At 40.7% G+C, this 17,581-nt stretch overlaps 1 protein-coding gene across 1 annotated transcript; it reads left to right on the top strand.

The window, feature by feature from the left end:
- The first annotated feature begins 6 nt into the window (after positions 1 to 6).
- On the top strand, positions 7 to 2,174 carry LOC144514118 (uncharacterized). The gene is made up of 2 exons (XM_078245311.1): positions 7 to 107; positions 201 to 2,174. Coding segments are annotated over exons 1-2 (597 nt in total). The 5' UTR covers positions 7 to 105; the 3' UTR covers positions 796 to 2,174.
- The last annotated feature ends 15,407 nt before the right edge of the window (positions 2,175 to 17,581 follow it).

Raw genomic sequence — 17,581 nt, 5'->3', positions numbered from 1 at the left:
GACCACAAGACCAGAATCTCTTGGAAGCTGCTGCAGTGGACTGAGGGCAGTGGCGAAAAGGCCTCCACAGACAGATTTTCGGCAAGGAACAGCCTACAGTCACAAATGTAAGATCTCATATGCTGCTTATAGAACAGACCCCCCTTTTGCAATGTCCGCTCTGTTCTGACCTGTATATAAATGTGTTTTTTCTTCTCTAGGGAATCTGCCAGAGTGTGGAGGAACCCAGTCTGCTGCCTGATCTGCAAGACTTCCCAGGACCAACTCCCCACCCACCTGGCCCGGGTCTGCATGAAGAACTGTACCCCAGAGGAGCGCAGTGCCGAGTTACAGCGAGCCAAGGAGTCCCAGCTGCAGTGGGCAAGGAAAGGACGCATTTGGGATTACAGTGATTTATCTGCCATAGTGCACGACGACACAACATGCAGCACTCTGACAAAGACGTTCCTGCAACGTGGGTTTCTGGTCACCAATGTGCCGCTGGCTGCTGCAACGGCGACCAGTGGCTCGGCCGAGGAACCGGGGACCAGTTCAACGAGGCAGTCCCTCTCCTCCACTGGCAAGTGCAGCCTGCTCAGTAGTTTCAAGGCCACCGCTGACGACACCTGTTGCAGGCTCCAGCGGGGTGAAACTCTGGATGAGGGTAGGTTGGCAGACCTGAGGAACTTTTGTATTGCAATCTTGGTGCTGGAGCTCCACAAGACAACCCGGCAGGTCAGGGAGCTGACCGTGCAGGAGTGGTTTGGGCGAGCTAGGGTCAACCAGGGTGCTGTTGTGAAAATTTCTGTGGAGTAGAGGACAGCTTCACCCTGACACTCCAACAAGTAGCCTGGTTCAGCTGTTACATGGCCAGCATCCGGTCAGTCTACCTGAAGGGCCAAGTAGCCGCAGGATCCGACCAGGACAGGTTTTTCTTGGGGAAGAACGGCACGCCCCTGACCCATGCCACCACAGCAATCAATCGTTTCTGCAGAAGGCATAGACCACTGGAGGATGAGGGGAGCACGTCCACTGTCATGTCTGCAAAGCGCAAGGCCAGCATGACATGGGACAATTTTGTGGATGAGTTCCCTGTGACTTTGCATGCCGTTCCTCCCACTCAGGAGGATTCAAAAGAGAAGGGATATGAGGGGGGGCGCGTTTTCTACCACAAGTGGAGGGACATGCAGAGGAAACTCAGGATCAATTACATCCTTATGGACAGAGAGACCATCCCTCTGTCTGGAGGAGGTGGGGAGGAAAAAGAGAGACCCATCCCTCTGTCTGGAGGAGGTGGGGGAGAGAAAGACCCATCCCTCTGTCTGGAGGAGGTGGGGGAGAGAAAGAGTATGCATCATCAGGAGCCCTCCGCCTCCCATAACCCACCGGCGCACTAACCTAAGCAGGATGCGTCGGAATGGGCAGGGGGGAGACGGAAAAACAACCAGACGCCCACAGCTCCCCGTAATCCCATAACCGCCTGGCGCTCCCACAGAGTGGGGGACGTCAGAACGGCCAGGGGGGAAGGCGGGAAAGCCAATGGGTGCACGCCCAAAAGAGGGAAAGCTAGAACAGCCAGGAAGAAAGAGAGAGAGAGAGAGAGAGAGAGAGAGAGAGAGAGAGGGAGGGGGGGGATGGGGGAGGGAAGGAAGGGTGTTTGGACTGATTATAATAGAGACTGGTTATAAAGATGAGCGACGCGCATAAACCGTAAGTTCCTATTTTGTTTCCTATTTTGTTAAAGTTGAGTGGGGAATGTCCTGGGAAATAGAGACAAACTCTTTGCGGCAGCCAAGCTGACCACGTCCTGAACATTCCCTTTGAATCTAATAGGGTTAGCGTTAGGGGGGGTTAGGATTAAGAAAAGGACAATGCACAAACCGTAGAAATCAGCCAGGCCAAGTCTCCCTCACCTCTCATTGAGACCTGTGGGTAATAGAGTCCCCAGTTTGAGGAAGTTTTTTCAGCTCTTCACCTCTGAGTCTGAGACCAATTGGGGTTTGAATCTAATATGGTGGCTGTAAGATTGATCCAATCATGTTCAATAAAATGTTTGACTAGAGGGATATTAATGTTTTTTTGTCTGCATATATTATACCTATGCTGTGTGAATCTTGTAAGTAATGTGCTTCCTGTTTCACCCACATACTGTATGGAGCATTGTAAGCATCTTATTAAATAAACACAGTTTTTGGTATGCACACTTGTGTTTTTTTGTGTTTTAAACACCTCTTTTTTGCTCTGATTTTGTACCAATTTATATTTCCTGTTAAATTCTCCATGTGACCTCACTTTAGGTTCAGTTAAAGGCTTCAACTTTGCTTTCACCAAGATATCTTTTAAGTTAATATTTTTTCTAAAGGCTGCAATAATTCTGTGACTCTTCAGGAAATCTTTATTTCCCCCTGCTCTATTGAAGTTATTCTTGAACCACTCTGATAAGACCTACATTGGTTGGAGAATAGGTAGTAATCACTGGTAGGATAGGATCAACACAAATAGGTTTAATTTCCCTGAAAGTCCTCAATGCTCTGCGCAGCATGGTGTGAGAGTACCCTCTACTGGTCAGAGAGGAGAACAAAATTTGGACCGCTTCCATAAAATCTTCATTTTTTTGTACAGATCCTATTGAACCTTAAAAGTTGTGATTTAAGTAATCCTGGAAAGGTGTGTTTGGGATAGAAACTGGATCTGTAGAGCAAAGCATGCGTATCTGTTTCTTTGAAAAAAACTTTAATGTCCAATTGTAATTTCTCTGTGAAGTCTGATCCTTTGTAGGTTGTGGTATCCAGAAAATCAACCGAATCTGTGCTGAGAGTGGATTTTAATTTTATAGAACGTTGGTGGTTATTCAGAGTGGTCAGAAATACTTCAAAGTCCTTCTCAGAGTGTTGCCAGATACCCCATATGTCATCTAAATATCTATAATAAAATGAAGGTTTTTTTTCTCACATGATGCTAGAGCACCCTCTTCCCACTCCGCCATGTACAGATCGGCATACGCTGGAGCAAACTTGCAGCCCATCGCTGTCCCTTTCACCTGTAGATAGTGTTTACCGTCAAATTCAAAATCGTTTTTGGTGAGACTGATCTCCAAAAGTTGCAGAATTTCCTTATCTGGTCTCTTGCTATTGGGAAATTTTTGAAATATATTTTTGACTGCCAATAGGCCTTGCTGAGTCTCAATATTGGTATATACATTTTCCACATCCATGGTGAAAAGAAGGGCTTTGGGAGGAATTTTTGCTAGTTTGACTTTTTTTAACAAAATCATAGGTATCTTTTATATAGCTCACATGTGATTTAGCGAGGGGGTTAAGGTAGTGATCAATGAATTCAGTTGTGTAATAGGTTACGCTATCACAATCCGAGACTATGGGACGTCCTGGGGGAATCTTATGTGGTTTGCTCCATGTTGAACCTGGTTTGTGTATCTTGGGAAGTAGGTAGAAGAGCCTTGCCCGGGGTTCTTTATTTCCTATAAGGTAAGTTTTTTGTTTACTATTTATACATTTTTTATCATATAATGACTATAATTTTGCCAACTAGGGGTATAGTTTCCTTATACATTGGTTTCTGGAGTTTAGTGTAATATTCTTTATTCTCCAATTGTCTATAACCCTCCCATAAGTAATCCTCTCGGTCCATTAAAACGATTGAGCTCCCCTTGTCCGCTGGTTTTATTATGATAGCCCTATTTTCTTTCAATGAGGTAAGCGCTTCCAGTTGTAATTTAGTCAAATTTGGCTTAATCCAGCCCACTCTGTAATTGGTCTGAAAATGTTCCATATCTGTGTTGATTAATTCTCTGATTTCAGGTAAGAGCTGTGCGGTGGGGGGAGCCCAGGTCGATTTATGGATGAAAGGTAAGTAAACACTGTCAGGTTTTTCTTCATAATAAGCCGCTAATTTTAGCCTTCTGTGATACTGTTGTAGGTCTAGTCTGGTTTGGTCTTTCACATTCTTATGCTTACCAATATCCACCGAGGGTATGAAGGTGAGTCCTTTGTCCAACAAAGAGGTTTGTGCTGCAGAAAGTTTAAAAGAATTACACAGATTTATAACAGTTTTCAACCCCGTCTGTTCTGCTGGTTTTGCGGGGCTTACCCGTTTAAATGGGCCAGCCAGTGCTCCATCATGTGGCTAGCTGTGGTGCGAGTCCAATGAACAAAGTCCTTCTCTGTGGAAAAGAGAAGGACTGTGGTTGATTCCAAAAGACAGAATAAGTTTTTCCACGGTGTCGGAGACTTTGGTCTGTTTGAAAGTTCCACTTGGATAGCTGTCTATTTGCAGCCCTGGTTGTGGGAGTCTGCTTATGTTTGAGTCTCCTACAATCAACCATTTCTTCTTTGGCTCGAACGACCATGTTGTCATCTTTTTGTTGGTGGGTATGTGCCTAAAGGGTCTGAACACCTCTGTAGATGTTGTCGGTGTGGGTAAGGTAAGTGTGTTTTGAAGTGGGGCCCATGGATAAGGGGTCAGTCTGATTCGGGGCCGTGTGGGTGTCCCCGCCATACCTTCATCAGTGTCTGTGGCACCTGTGGCTCTGGAGGGGGGATCCCCTGCCTCAGTGAGGTAAATAGTGACCCTGAGCGAGTTCTTGACTATTTAGAGACAGACTGCAGAAGAAATAAAATAGTTTAAGAACACGTTCTGGACTGCAGGGCCGTACCGGGTTTTACAAGGTTTGAGAAGAAAAGAACTAAGCTTTGCGGTGACGCCCACATCGAAAATGATAAGAGTATACTAAAGGAAAAGCTTCTGTAACTATGGGGAATGAAACGTCAAAGCCGTGCGACGCATCTGGACCCATAGTGGGTGAGATGGTTAGAAAATATGGACCGGACTGCTGGAGATATCTGTCATATTGGTCAAAAAGATTTGGCTTTCCAAAAACTGGATCACTGAGTCCAGGAGAGTTATTTTATCTGCTTTTATATATTTAACTGTTGTAACTGCTCTTCAATGTTTAATTTCTTATACTGCACTGTAACTTTTTTTTTTCTCGTATTTTATCGGTTTATTTTTTAATCTGTTTTCATGTAAATCTGTTTTTGATTTTTTAATCTGTTTTTATGTAAAGCACTTTGAATTGCCCTGTTGCTGAAATTTGCTCTACAAATAAAGCTGCCTTGCCTTGCCTTGCCTCCTGGCTATCAGGTCCTGGAGTCTCTTTACGCCCCGAAGAGAAGGCCTGAGGATTGGCGACCTGCGAGCCGATCTCTGTGGCTGTGGTCGGGCCTGAAAGGAAAAAATTGGGGCAAGGGGGAGAGGTTGTGGGAGGGTAGGAAAAAGAATGGGGGAAGAGGGAGAAGTGGGGTGGGGAATGGGTGAGGATTGGGAGGGTGGAGTAAAAAGAGGGGAGGGAAGTCGTGTTGTTGCAGCAGGGTCTGCCTCCACCTCAGATTCTGGGTCGGACGTCCAGTCTTCCCTCGCTTTGGTCATTGTGCTGGCTGTGGCAAGCTGTAGCCCTGTTGGTGCAGCTGATGTGGTTGGTTGTGGCTGCTCCCTTGGGGCAGTATGGATCTCAGCCTCTATGGTGCGGTGAGCTGCTCCTGATGCCGTTCCCTGTGTCACTCTTGGTTGTGGTGCAGGTGGGGGTGGGGGGCATATGGGGCGTGGGGCCCCTGTTGCTCCTCTACGTCCCGCTCTGTGATCTCAGAGCTTTGGTTTCTGGTGGTCCCCAGCCGTGCTCGTGTGGGACTCACTGTGGCTGGTTGGAGCTGATGCACTGTCGTTGTGGCTCTTGGTTGTGGTGCAGCTGGGGGTGGGTGTGGGGGGCGTGGGGCTCCCTGTTGCTCCTCTACGTCCAGCTCTGTGATCTCAGGGCTTGGGCTTCTGGTGGTCCCCAGCCGGGCTCGTGTGTGACTCACTGTGGCTGGTTGGAGCTGGTGCACTGTCTTTGTGGCTCTGTTCTGTTGGTCTGTGGTGGCAGCTGGTGCTGTTTGGATCTCAGCCGTCTCCACTGTGGGCTCCTGTGTGGTTGTGTGTGAAGACTCTAGAAGTTTACCATAGACAGAGTCTAATGTGTCTTGGCGAAGCCTCCTGCCAAAGTGGCTCCGGCACCAAGCAGCTGCTATGTTGAAGTTTGTCTTCCACTCTTGGTGTGAAAGCTGAAGCAAAATCTGTAAGTTATTCTGCAAGCTGTCCTCATAGTGCTCCTTCAGTATTAATAATGTTGTGTGCTGCCAGTGTCTCACATTTCCTGAGATCAATGTCATTGTACTGGGGTTAGGATCAGCTGGTTTAATAGTCTCAATAAGAGTTTCATTTTATTAATGGCTGCTGGAGCATTTCTGGCAGTGACATTATCCAAGTGGTGCGCTGCTTTTATTATCTTATGGATAATTTTTGTTCTCATGACAAAGTCTGGATCATTATCATGTCTCATCCTAGCTTCAGGGCGTGTGTGTGGTTGATCAAACACCCGTAGGTACCCCTCTGGAAAGGCCGACGCTCCGTGTGAGGTCCTCTGTTCCATGAAGCGTGTTGGCCCGAAGATCCTGTCCGCGGGGCTTGGAAGGATTGTTGTTGGCGTCCTCCTCCGTTGTAACTCCTGTTGGAAGTCACGATTGCCCTGGGTGGTCCAACGGTAACCTGAGCCGCCTTGTCTGCGGTCCCGTTGCGCAGTCTGGGCTGGGCGGTCAGCGCGGCCTTGTCTGGTGACCGCTGCATAGCTTTGTTTGTTGTTAAATTGCCGATAAGTACGTGGATATGAAGTGTTTCTAGCCAGAGGGGCTATAAAATCTCTATTTCTATTTCTCTTCCTTCTGTAGCTTACTGTTTCCCAGCCATCGTCTTCCCAATGTTGCTCCGCCATCTTGGAATCGGCGCGACTGGTCCAGTGTGAAAAAAACGTAAATAAAAGTAACTGAAATCTATCTCAAAGATAACTGAGACGTGATCAGTTATCAGGTATTTATTTTCAAGTAGCAACGCGTTTCGACATGTAATTATGTCTTTATCAAGCTAATTGACAACTCACTTTCTTTGTTCTTCTCTCCCACAGGTAGAAACGATCTGCTACAGAGAAAAAAAATCAAGTGGGATTCAATATGGAGCACAACATCCGGTTTCCTGCTTTGGCCATAAGGCCCAGATCACCTACCAAAATAAAAGCCCTGAAGTCCAGGTATGTGTATGTGAATCTGTGGGCCTGTTGTGTGCCTGATTAAAATTGTCAGAAAAAAACTCTCAATAATCAGTAAAAAATACTTTGTGGCACTATTAAGGCGAAAGAAAAAAGCATTTCTTGTGGAAAACAATAAATAGTATGTCTCTCTTTTTCAGGTATTTGTATAAAGACAATTGTTGTTGGATTCAGGTAAGTGAAAAGGAAAATAAAATTATAATTATATTGTTTTCCAGTTTTTCTTCTTGGAAAACTTTCTCAAAGTCTTTCTTCCAGATTCCCCGAGGTTTAAGATTAGGGCAGGTGAGTATTTCTACAGGTATAGGCTTAGGGTTAGGGGAGGTAAGTATTTAGAGAATTTAGTGGAGAAGGAACTTCGTTGACACTGTTCTTGATTATAAAAAAGATTTATTACATCAAAGATTCCAGCATCAATTTACAAGCTTCTGCAGGAGCTCGGAGAGACGACTAACCCAATCCTCAAATATTGTCGCTCTGAGGTTCTGCTGTTCAAACCTGAAGACATGTACCCTGAGCTGTGTGTAACATGAGACGTTGTGATGGGGGTAGGTGAATCCAGGTCCTGGGGTCAATCAATCAGTAACCCCATTTGCTCCCACAGAGCCACTTCCTCTGGAATGTGCCCTCTAACCATATACCTCAGCCAAATGGAACCATGTTTATTATACCTCAGACTTTAAGTCAATCAGATACTAGTGTTATAACAAATACTTAAGTCAATCAGATACTTCATATTCCCCCCTTCGAGACTTAATAAAGTCTCGAAAAACAAAGAGGGTAGGATTACAACAGAATAACACTTCTCATTACATCAGGTCCCTTACAATATAATTTTTGGAGTGTAAACAAATTTATAGAGTCTAACAAAACTTAATTTATGGAGTGCGAGTGCGAAAAACCCATCTGGCAGCTTTCTTTCCAAATAACCATCAATCAATCTAGATAGGAAAACTCTCTCATGGCCCCTCTGCCCCAGGCGACCACCTCAGTACTCCAGATCAATTAGAAAATAAATCTTTATCAATTTATGTGGAGATATGGTTTAAGCAAATACATATGAAAACCTCAGAAAATGAAATAAAATCAAAACAATGTCCAAATTCAGGCTGGTCAACCCATCGGACCATCCAATGGACCTGTCCCTGCCTAGACCCCATCTCCCTAAGCGTCAAAAAGAAAGAAAAAGAAGAACATCTGAGGTTCTCGTATATTCACTTCATGTCAGTAAACATCATCCTTCAATCAATTAATGCAAAAAGATTATGACATAAATTATGCATTACTCATACAAACATGTATATATATATCTCAGACAAACACAGGGATGTATTCCACTACACTGCAGTTTCTCAGCAGTGTTGATTATCAATGCAGTATTGGTGTGATGAAATCTGAAGGTTTCCACACTGTCCTGGTTCAGAGTTCACAGTCCATTTTATTGTCCATATTTGCATCAGTATCCCCTCTGCACATTCCCCCATATGCTCTGGAAGAAAAGAAAACACTGACCAGTATCGATTGCAAAACAACCCATGAAATTTAAAACATCAAAATAAGAATAAAAATGAATGTAAAATAAGAATACAAAATGAATAATAAATGAATAATATCAAAAATAATATGAATCACATTCCATTTCCCCCCTTTGATTAAGAAGAAGGCATTAAACAACACAATACTCAAGAATGTGAAAATCATAGCACAACCATATCTACTAGTGCTTCACCAAGATTAGAGAACTAATTTTGTTCATCTGGGATAATATTCTGAACTGTTTCAGATGAATCTACATCTTTTTCTTCTACTAGCTGTTCTCCAATATCAAAAACATCCTTACTGCTATTTGTACCTAACTCCATCGGTAACACAAACTTCTGGGTTACATTTACTACATTCTTTACTTTCTGAAAAATTTTACTCAGTGTTGACGTCACATTTGCAAGGGATGTTACTACTGTCGTAGCATTCATCTCTCTCAACGTTACCCCCAAATTCACTGTTGTAGTTGAAATATTAACACTTTCAATTGTTTCCGAGAACAAAGTGACAAACGTCTTCTGTGTATTATTTACTTTTGGAGTGATTACTGTGATGTATGGTTTCTGTATTCCTTTGGTGACTATAGAAATTTCAACAGACTTTAAATTTCCCATCATAAGCGTCACTTTATGAGTCACGCGACCTGCTATCCAATAATTCTGAAACGGAACAATTTTAAACTCCGGCTCTAAATAAGTACATACATATTCCCCCTTGATCCTCCTGCTGGGAATTATACACATCAAGACTGCAACCACCTTTAATCTTCAGTCTTCTCAGTTTATGTCCAACTATTATCAAAAGTATCATAGTCAATTGTCATGCTATCCATCTGAGTCTTAATAAATGAATCCTTGGTAATCCTCACACTTAGTGGTTCTTCAGTAGATGAGATCACAGTATTTCTTATCTTTAACAGGAGTCATCAGTTAAACAAAATATCACAAACAGCTTAGAATGTTCTTTACAACTGCTCCTGTTTTAAAAGAAGACACTACACCTGTTAATCTCAGCTGCCAGAGACAGGAAGACTGCCTGTCCCTATACACAGTTCACACTGTTTACGATTACCACTCCAACTGTATCTCCTAAAGTCACAGAACAGAAGGCTAAAGAAGGCCCTAAATAAAAACACTTCTGTCTCTACAAGATTTTATGATTTCAGCTGTTTCTTCTAAATTTAAACAAAAATTTAAAAGAATATAATTCATTTAATTGTTAAAGGTAATTTTTGCCATTACAGTGCTCTGGCATGTACTGAAAAGATGAACCAAGAAAACTGCATGTATATTCCCTAAATCTTCTTAACTAACATTTACCCACTTTCTTTCATTAAGTATAAAAAATACTTCCTCTAATTGAAAGACACTTCAAATCCTTTCATGGCTATTTTCTATCCTGAATGTCTTTCCACACAGGAGGACTACTATCACCTAGGACATTGTTCCATTTAGGCCATTAACATGGAAGTTGAACCTAATCTCCTTACTTTGCTCTAACCATAATGAAAAATTTTTCCTCCCAACATTATTCTTCAAACAGATTGTACACCTTCAACAAATTAAATCAAACAAATCAACCAAATCATAAGCATCCCTTTTTTAACACGTATTAATGGAGAGAACCAAATTTATTTTAAGAGCCAATCATTTGTAACATATAATTACTCGCTTTCTAAAAAAAAAACACGCAAAAGTCTCCCTTTACTGTTTGCTTACCAGATAGTGGGTGTAATAAATCTCCTTATGTTCAACACCCCCTCCTTCAACCTCATCTATTTGACATTCCTGTATAAACTAGACAGAGGCTGAAAAGTAACATGACACAGCAATATACTAGCATAAAGCAATGCAGCCACTTTGCCACATTATACATTATAACCATGCTGGTGTTAGTCAATACTGAATTCTCAATTGCCCAATGCAAGCATTCATTGAAATTTAGACTGATACTTAAACTAACATCTCAACACATCAGTGTAGACATCTTGATCTGTGAAAATGATCCTAAACTCTTCACATTTAACATCTTTTACATTTTATTCTGAACACGAGACAAACCAAGTCTACTTGCTAATGTAACAATCGTTCTTCTCCATTAAATTGTTTTTGTAATTAATAAGCCAAAATTGTAATCTCTGTAATTCAATGAATTACACCGCTTCACTCTGGAGTCTTTATAAGTTATATAACCCTACAGGCTTCAGTAACACCACTGCAACTTATGCAGAATAGTGAAATTCAAATCAGATTTCTTAACCTCTATATAAATGACAGAAGATGCTGATCCATCATTGGGCTGTAATAACTGATTTCCATTCGCAAATCCATACTTAGAGAGAATAACATAAACAGATTACTAGTACACTATAAACAACAAATTAACCAATGCAAATCACTTTTCATTTGACTAAAATATATCTGTGATTGGGAGTTGTCTTATCTTTTCTCACATTATCACTGCTACTGTTTCCATGCATTCCATATGGTTTCTTGTTAAAGATAAAAGGTGCATTTACAAACTACATCCAAGAATAGTTTACTAATGTTAATGTCAGGCTATTTTACTTATAGTCACACAATTGTTCTAAGCTTATTTTTAACAAAATTCTGAGAAGAGCACTCTCAATCTGCTGTTTGTAACAACTTTACATCAATCCAATTCAAATTCGTACATAAAATCACTTCCCAATAAATTATCTGAGCAGCACTCAAATAATAGAAACATCTTCAAAAGTTACCTATGTCATTGGAGCACAAAAATAAAACAGTGAAATGTTCGTTTAACATTTCCTGACACACCAACTAAAGTAACATATTTGTCACTAGTCTTGTTAGAAGCTGTCACAGGAAAGTCATTACACATTTAACAAAATGTTACCAGATACTGACTAAATGTAAGGTTTTCATACCAGGTTGCTTAATTTAGAGACATGTCTTAACCCTTCATATAGGTGTGTTCACATAGGAGTATCTCTATTTTAAAAGTAGAAATAATTACTTCTTTAGAGTCTGTGTATTTTCAAAATGTGTGTTCGTCGGTTCATTACCTCATTTTTATAAGTCTATGCGTCGATGCGTCAGAGCAAATCCGGTTTCTCACTCCCCCCTCCTTCTCTGGTCAGTCTGCTGATGTCCACGCTCATCTGTGGAGATCTGTACCAACTTGTGACTGTCCTTGTCCTTGATCTCTTTCCGGCCCTGATGACACCAGCTGACACCCCCCTTTCAGATCTTCTGGGCACCTCTAGAATCCTGGCTCCAGGCTCCTATAAGGGTTCACCGGGCCTCCAAATGGCTTCGACTGGCCCCTGTATCCTCCTCTGTAATTTCCTCTGGAGTTTCCTCTGTAATTTCCTCCTGGTCTATTACAACTACGGGCATGTCCATCCTGTCCACAATTATAACACGCTTGTGGAGATTGCATAAAGTATGGATCAAATCTTCCTCTTCTTCCTCTGCTTAAGCTTCCTCGTCCTCTTCCTCTCCAGTTCTGTATCCGTCCAAAAACTGGCTGTGAACATAAAACAACTGGAATCACTAATGGTGATTGGGACACTTGAGGTTGGACCCGATTTGGCTTCAGTTGTGGTGGTGATTGTTGATTTGGTGAACACTGATTTTTCATAACCAAAGCCTGTTTTTTCTCCTTCTTCTTATTCTCCACCCGTTGTATTTGATTGAGTTTTCTGGTAGTTTCTCGGTCTTGTTCTTTCTGCTCATTTCTATATAGCTTCACTTGATGGACTATATGATCTGTATAGACAGTTTTTTCCATGCTTCCAAGTCCAACCACTTCTGATAGCTTACTCCTTACTGGTAGGGGCAGCCCTTTCTGCAGTTTGGTTCGCAAAATTGACTGCTCCAGTTGGCTCAGATCTGGATCATTTCCTGTAGTGTTTCTCCACACCTGGTGAGCTCTTGACACATAAGCTCTCGGATTTTCTTCTTGTCCCAGTGGTTCAATCAGAATGTTGTCTGGATGTGCATTTGTTGGATATGCATCTCTCAGCGATCTCCACAGACGTCCTCTACTTGCGGCCAACAACTCAGGATCATATACAGAAGTCCCCACATATCGATGAAGTCCGGCTCTCTGAAAAATGTCTTCCATACCTGGAACCCCAACAAGATTTGCCAAAAGTCTCTTAATATCTCCTATCGCAAACTGTGTCCCTATCGACATTTCTTCCAACTTTGCAATCCAAGGATGTGCTCCCTCTTGAAGAGTAGGCAACTTCTCAAGAATATCTGACATATCGGTGTTCTGCAAAGGTTTATACTCCAAATTCTGTCCTTGAATTATCACTGGAAGCATCTTCTGACTTGTCTTTCCTTCTCTTGAACGCACTTTCTGGGATCCTTTTTTCAGCAATTTGTCCCTCTGTATCTTCAGCTTCTCCAAGTATGACACGCATCGCTCCATGTCTCTTTCAATCTCTTCTAACTCAGTTGTTGTAGAACATGATCCCGTAGCTCCTCTACTCTCCAAATCTTCATCGCTTTCTCCATCTTCACTTTCATCAGAGGTCTGATCGCTTGTCTCTTTCCGTTTCCTCAATTTTTCATCACCTCTTTTTTCCGCTCTAGCCAGCACTCGTCTGATCGCAGGGTCGTATTCACCCATGATCTTTTCTGATTCATTCTGATCATCACCATCATCATCTTTAAATTCCTTCCTCCTGAACCTCTGTCTGCTCTTAGTTTCCAGGCGTTTCCTTTTCTTCTTACTTTTGGAGCTTGGATTCATCTTTCAGCTTGTCCTCTCATTTATTAGTTCATCTGTGAATGTTTCACCAAAGTACTTTGTAGGCATGTGTGATGTTACTTCTTTAAGGTCAGTCTCTGGTCATGCCTTGAAAGCCATCTGGGTGTCCACTTCAATCACTCAATCATGGGCAGTTATAAATCTGTCACCCCTCCTTCTCTGCTGCTTCAGCTCCAGATGCGTTTTCTGGTGTAAGTGTGTAGGATGGGGCCACGGTTGCCCACAGAATGGAACGTTGAATCAGCTTGTAGGGGAGTGAGACAGGTCCGCTCTGACATCCATCGAGGCACACTGAATAAACACAAAACACAACTCCTTCGAGAAGCATTACTTGTACTTTAATCATACAAAAATATTAACTAAGTAAGAAAAGTATTATAAACTATGTACTCAAGTACTAAAAAGTAACAACACAGAAAAGTCCCCACATTTTTTAAACTGGAAATGATCACAGTAGTTCTATCAATCAACTAAGTATTTAAGCAGCTAATCATTTCAACCAAACGTATTGGCCTATATATTTGTTGGTCACTTTAACAACAATAAAACATCATATTTCATAAACATATGTTTATTCTACACAAATCCTAATTCTTCTTTTTTTTTATATATATATATGTCAGATCACAATAATATCTAAAAGCAATTCATCTTGGAAATTACCATTAGTCATTCCTGAAAATGACATAATTTGTCTCTTTCTTTGTCTTTCTGTCACTTAACACTCTCTTTCTGTCTTTAACCAACTTAGTACATTCTTGTACACTTAACTTTCCCTTAAAGGCATACCTTTTTTCTTCCCATTGTCTCATAAAACTTTCTTTTCCCTTTCTACAGCATACACTTACCATCTTCTCTCAACTTTCCTGACTATCTTTTGTAACAATTGTTACCCATTTAATATACAATGTATATGAATTAACTCTGTTAAAACTGTTTTATTAGACTGAATTAACTTGCTGTTGATTTGTTTTGTTTCCCCCCTTCACAAATGTCACTCATTTCCTTGACACAATGACGTGACCACATGTGACAGTGGGGAACCTTAGCAAAGTCAAAAACCTTGTAAAATTATCAAATTTTAAATTATTTTATTCAAAGTAAAATAATTTTAGATGCCTCGCCACTCAAAACAAGTGATCCAACATTTTTAAAATGGCAGAGGTGACAATCCTGAAGCCCATCAATCAGTCCTCTCATCGCTTACTTTCAATAGAGGTATAGAGGCTGGATTTTTCTTAATCCAGGGTGATCAATCACTGTATGGGTTCCAGCAAATCACCTATGCCAGCTGTTAATCTCTTTCCTTTCCTTCCTACTTTTCATTTATTTATTTATTATTATTTTATTTCTTCTGGCCTGAGCCTTGTTTATCCTACTTTTATCCTCTCTTTCAAATACTACTTTACACCATCTTTAAACAATCCCTTCTATGTGTGTCTATGATAGATAACACTAATCCAATTACACAATATCAAATGTAATCACCATCATTCAACATTGTTTCTAACTTTTTCTGAACTTTCAGCAATGTCTTTAAGAGAATAAAGTAAGTAATTTCATTTCTCCAATTTGATCCCTATTTCTACCATAAACTCACTTGAACTGGTTTGTCTTTAACTTCAATAGACTTATTGTTCACACACCATTCCCAATCTCACAGATCTTCCATGCCAAGTATGGTCTGATGTTATCATACACACAAATCCTTTGAGCAGCCAGGTGGCTTTTATGACACCTATTGTCCCCCAGCAGCACACTCTTATAGTATACCCAATATATTTTTACTTCCTTCACACATATGCCCTCATAGTCATTAGTGGAATTTACCTCGCATTCTTTTCTTAGTTACTTCTTTTATATTTAGTCCACATTTCTAGTTATCCTTTTTGTGTATATATTGTCCCTATTTAATCGTTTTCTTTTCTTTTTTCTATTTTATTCTTCTTTTATCTTTTACTTTACTTTAATGATTTTGACAACTACACCAATCCTCCTCAGAAACTGACAAACTCAGTTCCAACTGCCTCTTTAGTACTCACGTACAGATATAAATGAAAGAATAAAGATTCAATGTCTTGTTGAACACACTTGCTTCATACAAACTTATTCAACCTTGCATATTGCTTAATTATCTATATCATCAACTAAAATAAACCATATCTTTTTTGAAAGTACAGTTGTTAACTATTTGAGTAATCACAATATATTTTCCTATCTTTTTAAACATACCTGTGTTTACTTTCAAGCTTAAGAAATAATCAATCAACTTAACTCGAGAACACTTTTAATCACTATAATAACATTTTTCTTTTTTTTTTCTTTTCTTCTGTCAACATAACTCATTTATAAATGTAATGGATTCACAGTCAAGCAACAGTCACCGAATATTTTACTGGGCTGCACTCAAAAACTCCCCCTTCCTTTTTTTCACCATTCTGCCTCTGCACTCAAGTGCAGGCAAGGAGTAGCCTAAACTTTCTGTGAAGACTTGAATTCCTAGGATTCTAGACATGCAGTCCATACACCAATGCAATTCTGTCGAGAGCAGAGCTCCACAGCACTGAAGCACACAACTAACCAACCAATAACTAAAGACTAATTCAAGCCCACTTCGACATAGAATCTCTTAGTCTTACCCATTTCAAAACGGCAGATATTACAACGATACACTATCACAAAGCAGTTTAAGCGATCACAAAGAAATCATAGAGAACTTTAATGATCCTCAGCAGACAGACCAGCTGCCTCTCCATTTTTCCCAACAGACTACATTATAAAACAACAGTGACACAGAACAAAATGAACAAACCAACACAAAACACAAATTCTAATTTGAAGCTTCTTAATTTTGCTATCGCCTAATCTATTTTCGCGTCCTCCAAAGGGAGAAGAAGTTTTTAGCAATTTATTTAAACGTTCTCCTCCAAAGAAGACTCATATCATTTTATGTTTTTTACCTGATTAAACAAAGTCCTTCCTAAAAGGCTCATACGTTTTAGCAATTTGACAACGTTCTCTTCAAATGAGACTCATAGTTTTAGCCGTAATGAACAGAATATCTTTCCTTATAGATAACCAAAACTGCTGTTTTCAACCAAAACACATATCTATATATATCTATATATATCTAATATAGGAATCCTCATTACATAAATCACACATGTACAGCCTATCACACACATCAAAAAACACAGCTGTTCACACACACTCTCTCACTTCTCTCCCACAGAGAAAAGTTCACAACACACAAAAAGTCGACTCCATTCAAAAAACACAAACCCTCACAAAACCCCACTCTCGATCCTTTTTTCTTAATGAGCATGCTTTCCGTCGTATTTTTTGTTCCTTATTCCTTTTTCCTTTATCTTTCCTAAATTCTCGCTACCTCCTTATTCCTTTATCTTTCCTAAATGTTTGCTACCTTTGAAATGTAGATTTCAATGAAATGCCACTGACATGATTCATCAATCATGTTAGTGCATACACTGAATATAATCCTACAAATTCCCAGCGTCTTGGAAGCTACGTATTCCAAGAGTGGACCCCGAAATCCCACCTAGTGAATTTCAGGATTTACGGCCCATCTAAGATCGCCTCAAGTCTTCCTTAAGGGCTTAATCTCTAATCAACGACGTCCTAAGTAGTCATAATCCTTATTTCTTTCTTCCTTTTATTTCCTGTTATTTCCTTTTATTTCCTCTTATTTCTTTAACTTCCTTAAGCCTTTGCTTTATTTTCCTTTTCCTCTATTTCTCTGTTGTTTTTTTCGTTTTAAGCCAAATTCCCTTGGGCCCAGGGTTAACACTCTTTTAAACTTATTCTACACATCATCCTCTGTTCTTCACTTTTATTTTATTTTCCTTTATTTCTCTATCGTATTCTACACATTATCCTCTGTTTTACACTTTAATTTTCTTTTCCTTTATCCTATTTCTCTATCGTAAGTACACTCACACACTCCCCCTTTTTTTATTTATCACAATGCAAAGAAATTTGAAACTAAGTCCCAGCCCCCACATCAGCACACACAGCACCGTAGCCACACACAGGTTTCTTTTCAATGCGGCCCAACACACACACACGCGCACGCGGCTCCCATGAACGACTGCCACCCCAAAAATGTGAGGAACACTCACCCTT

Source organism: Sander vitreus, unplaced genomic scaffold (genome assembly GCF_031162955.1).
Source record: "Sander vitreus isolate 19-12246 unplaced genomic scaffold, sanVit1 ctg455_0, whole genome shotgun sequence".
Lineage (NCBI taxonomy): Eukaryota > Metazoa > Chordata > Actinopteri > Perciformes > Percidae > Sander > Sander vitreus.
The sequence above is the reverse complement of the archived record's forward strand: the minus strand, read 5'-3'. Positions and strand labels throughout refer to the sequence as shown.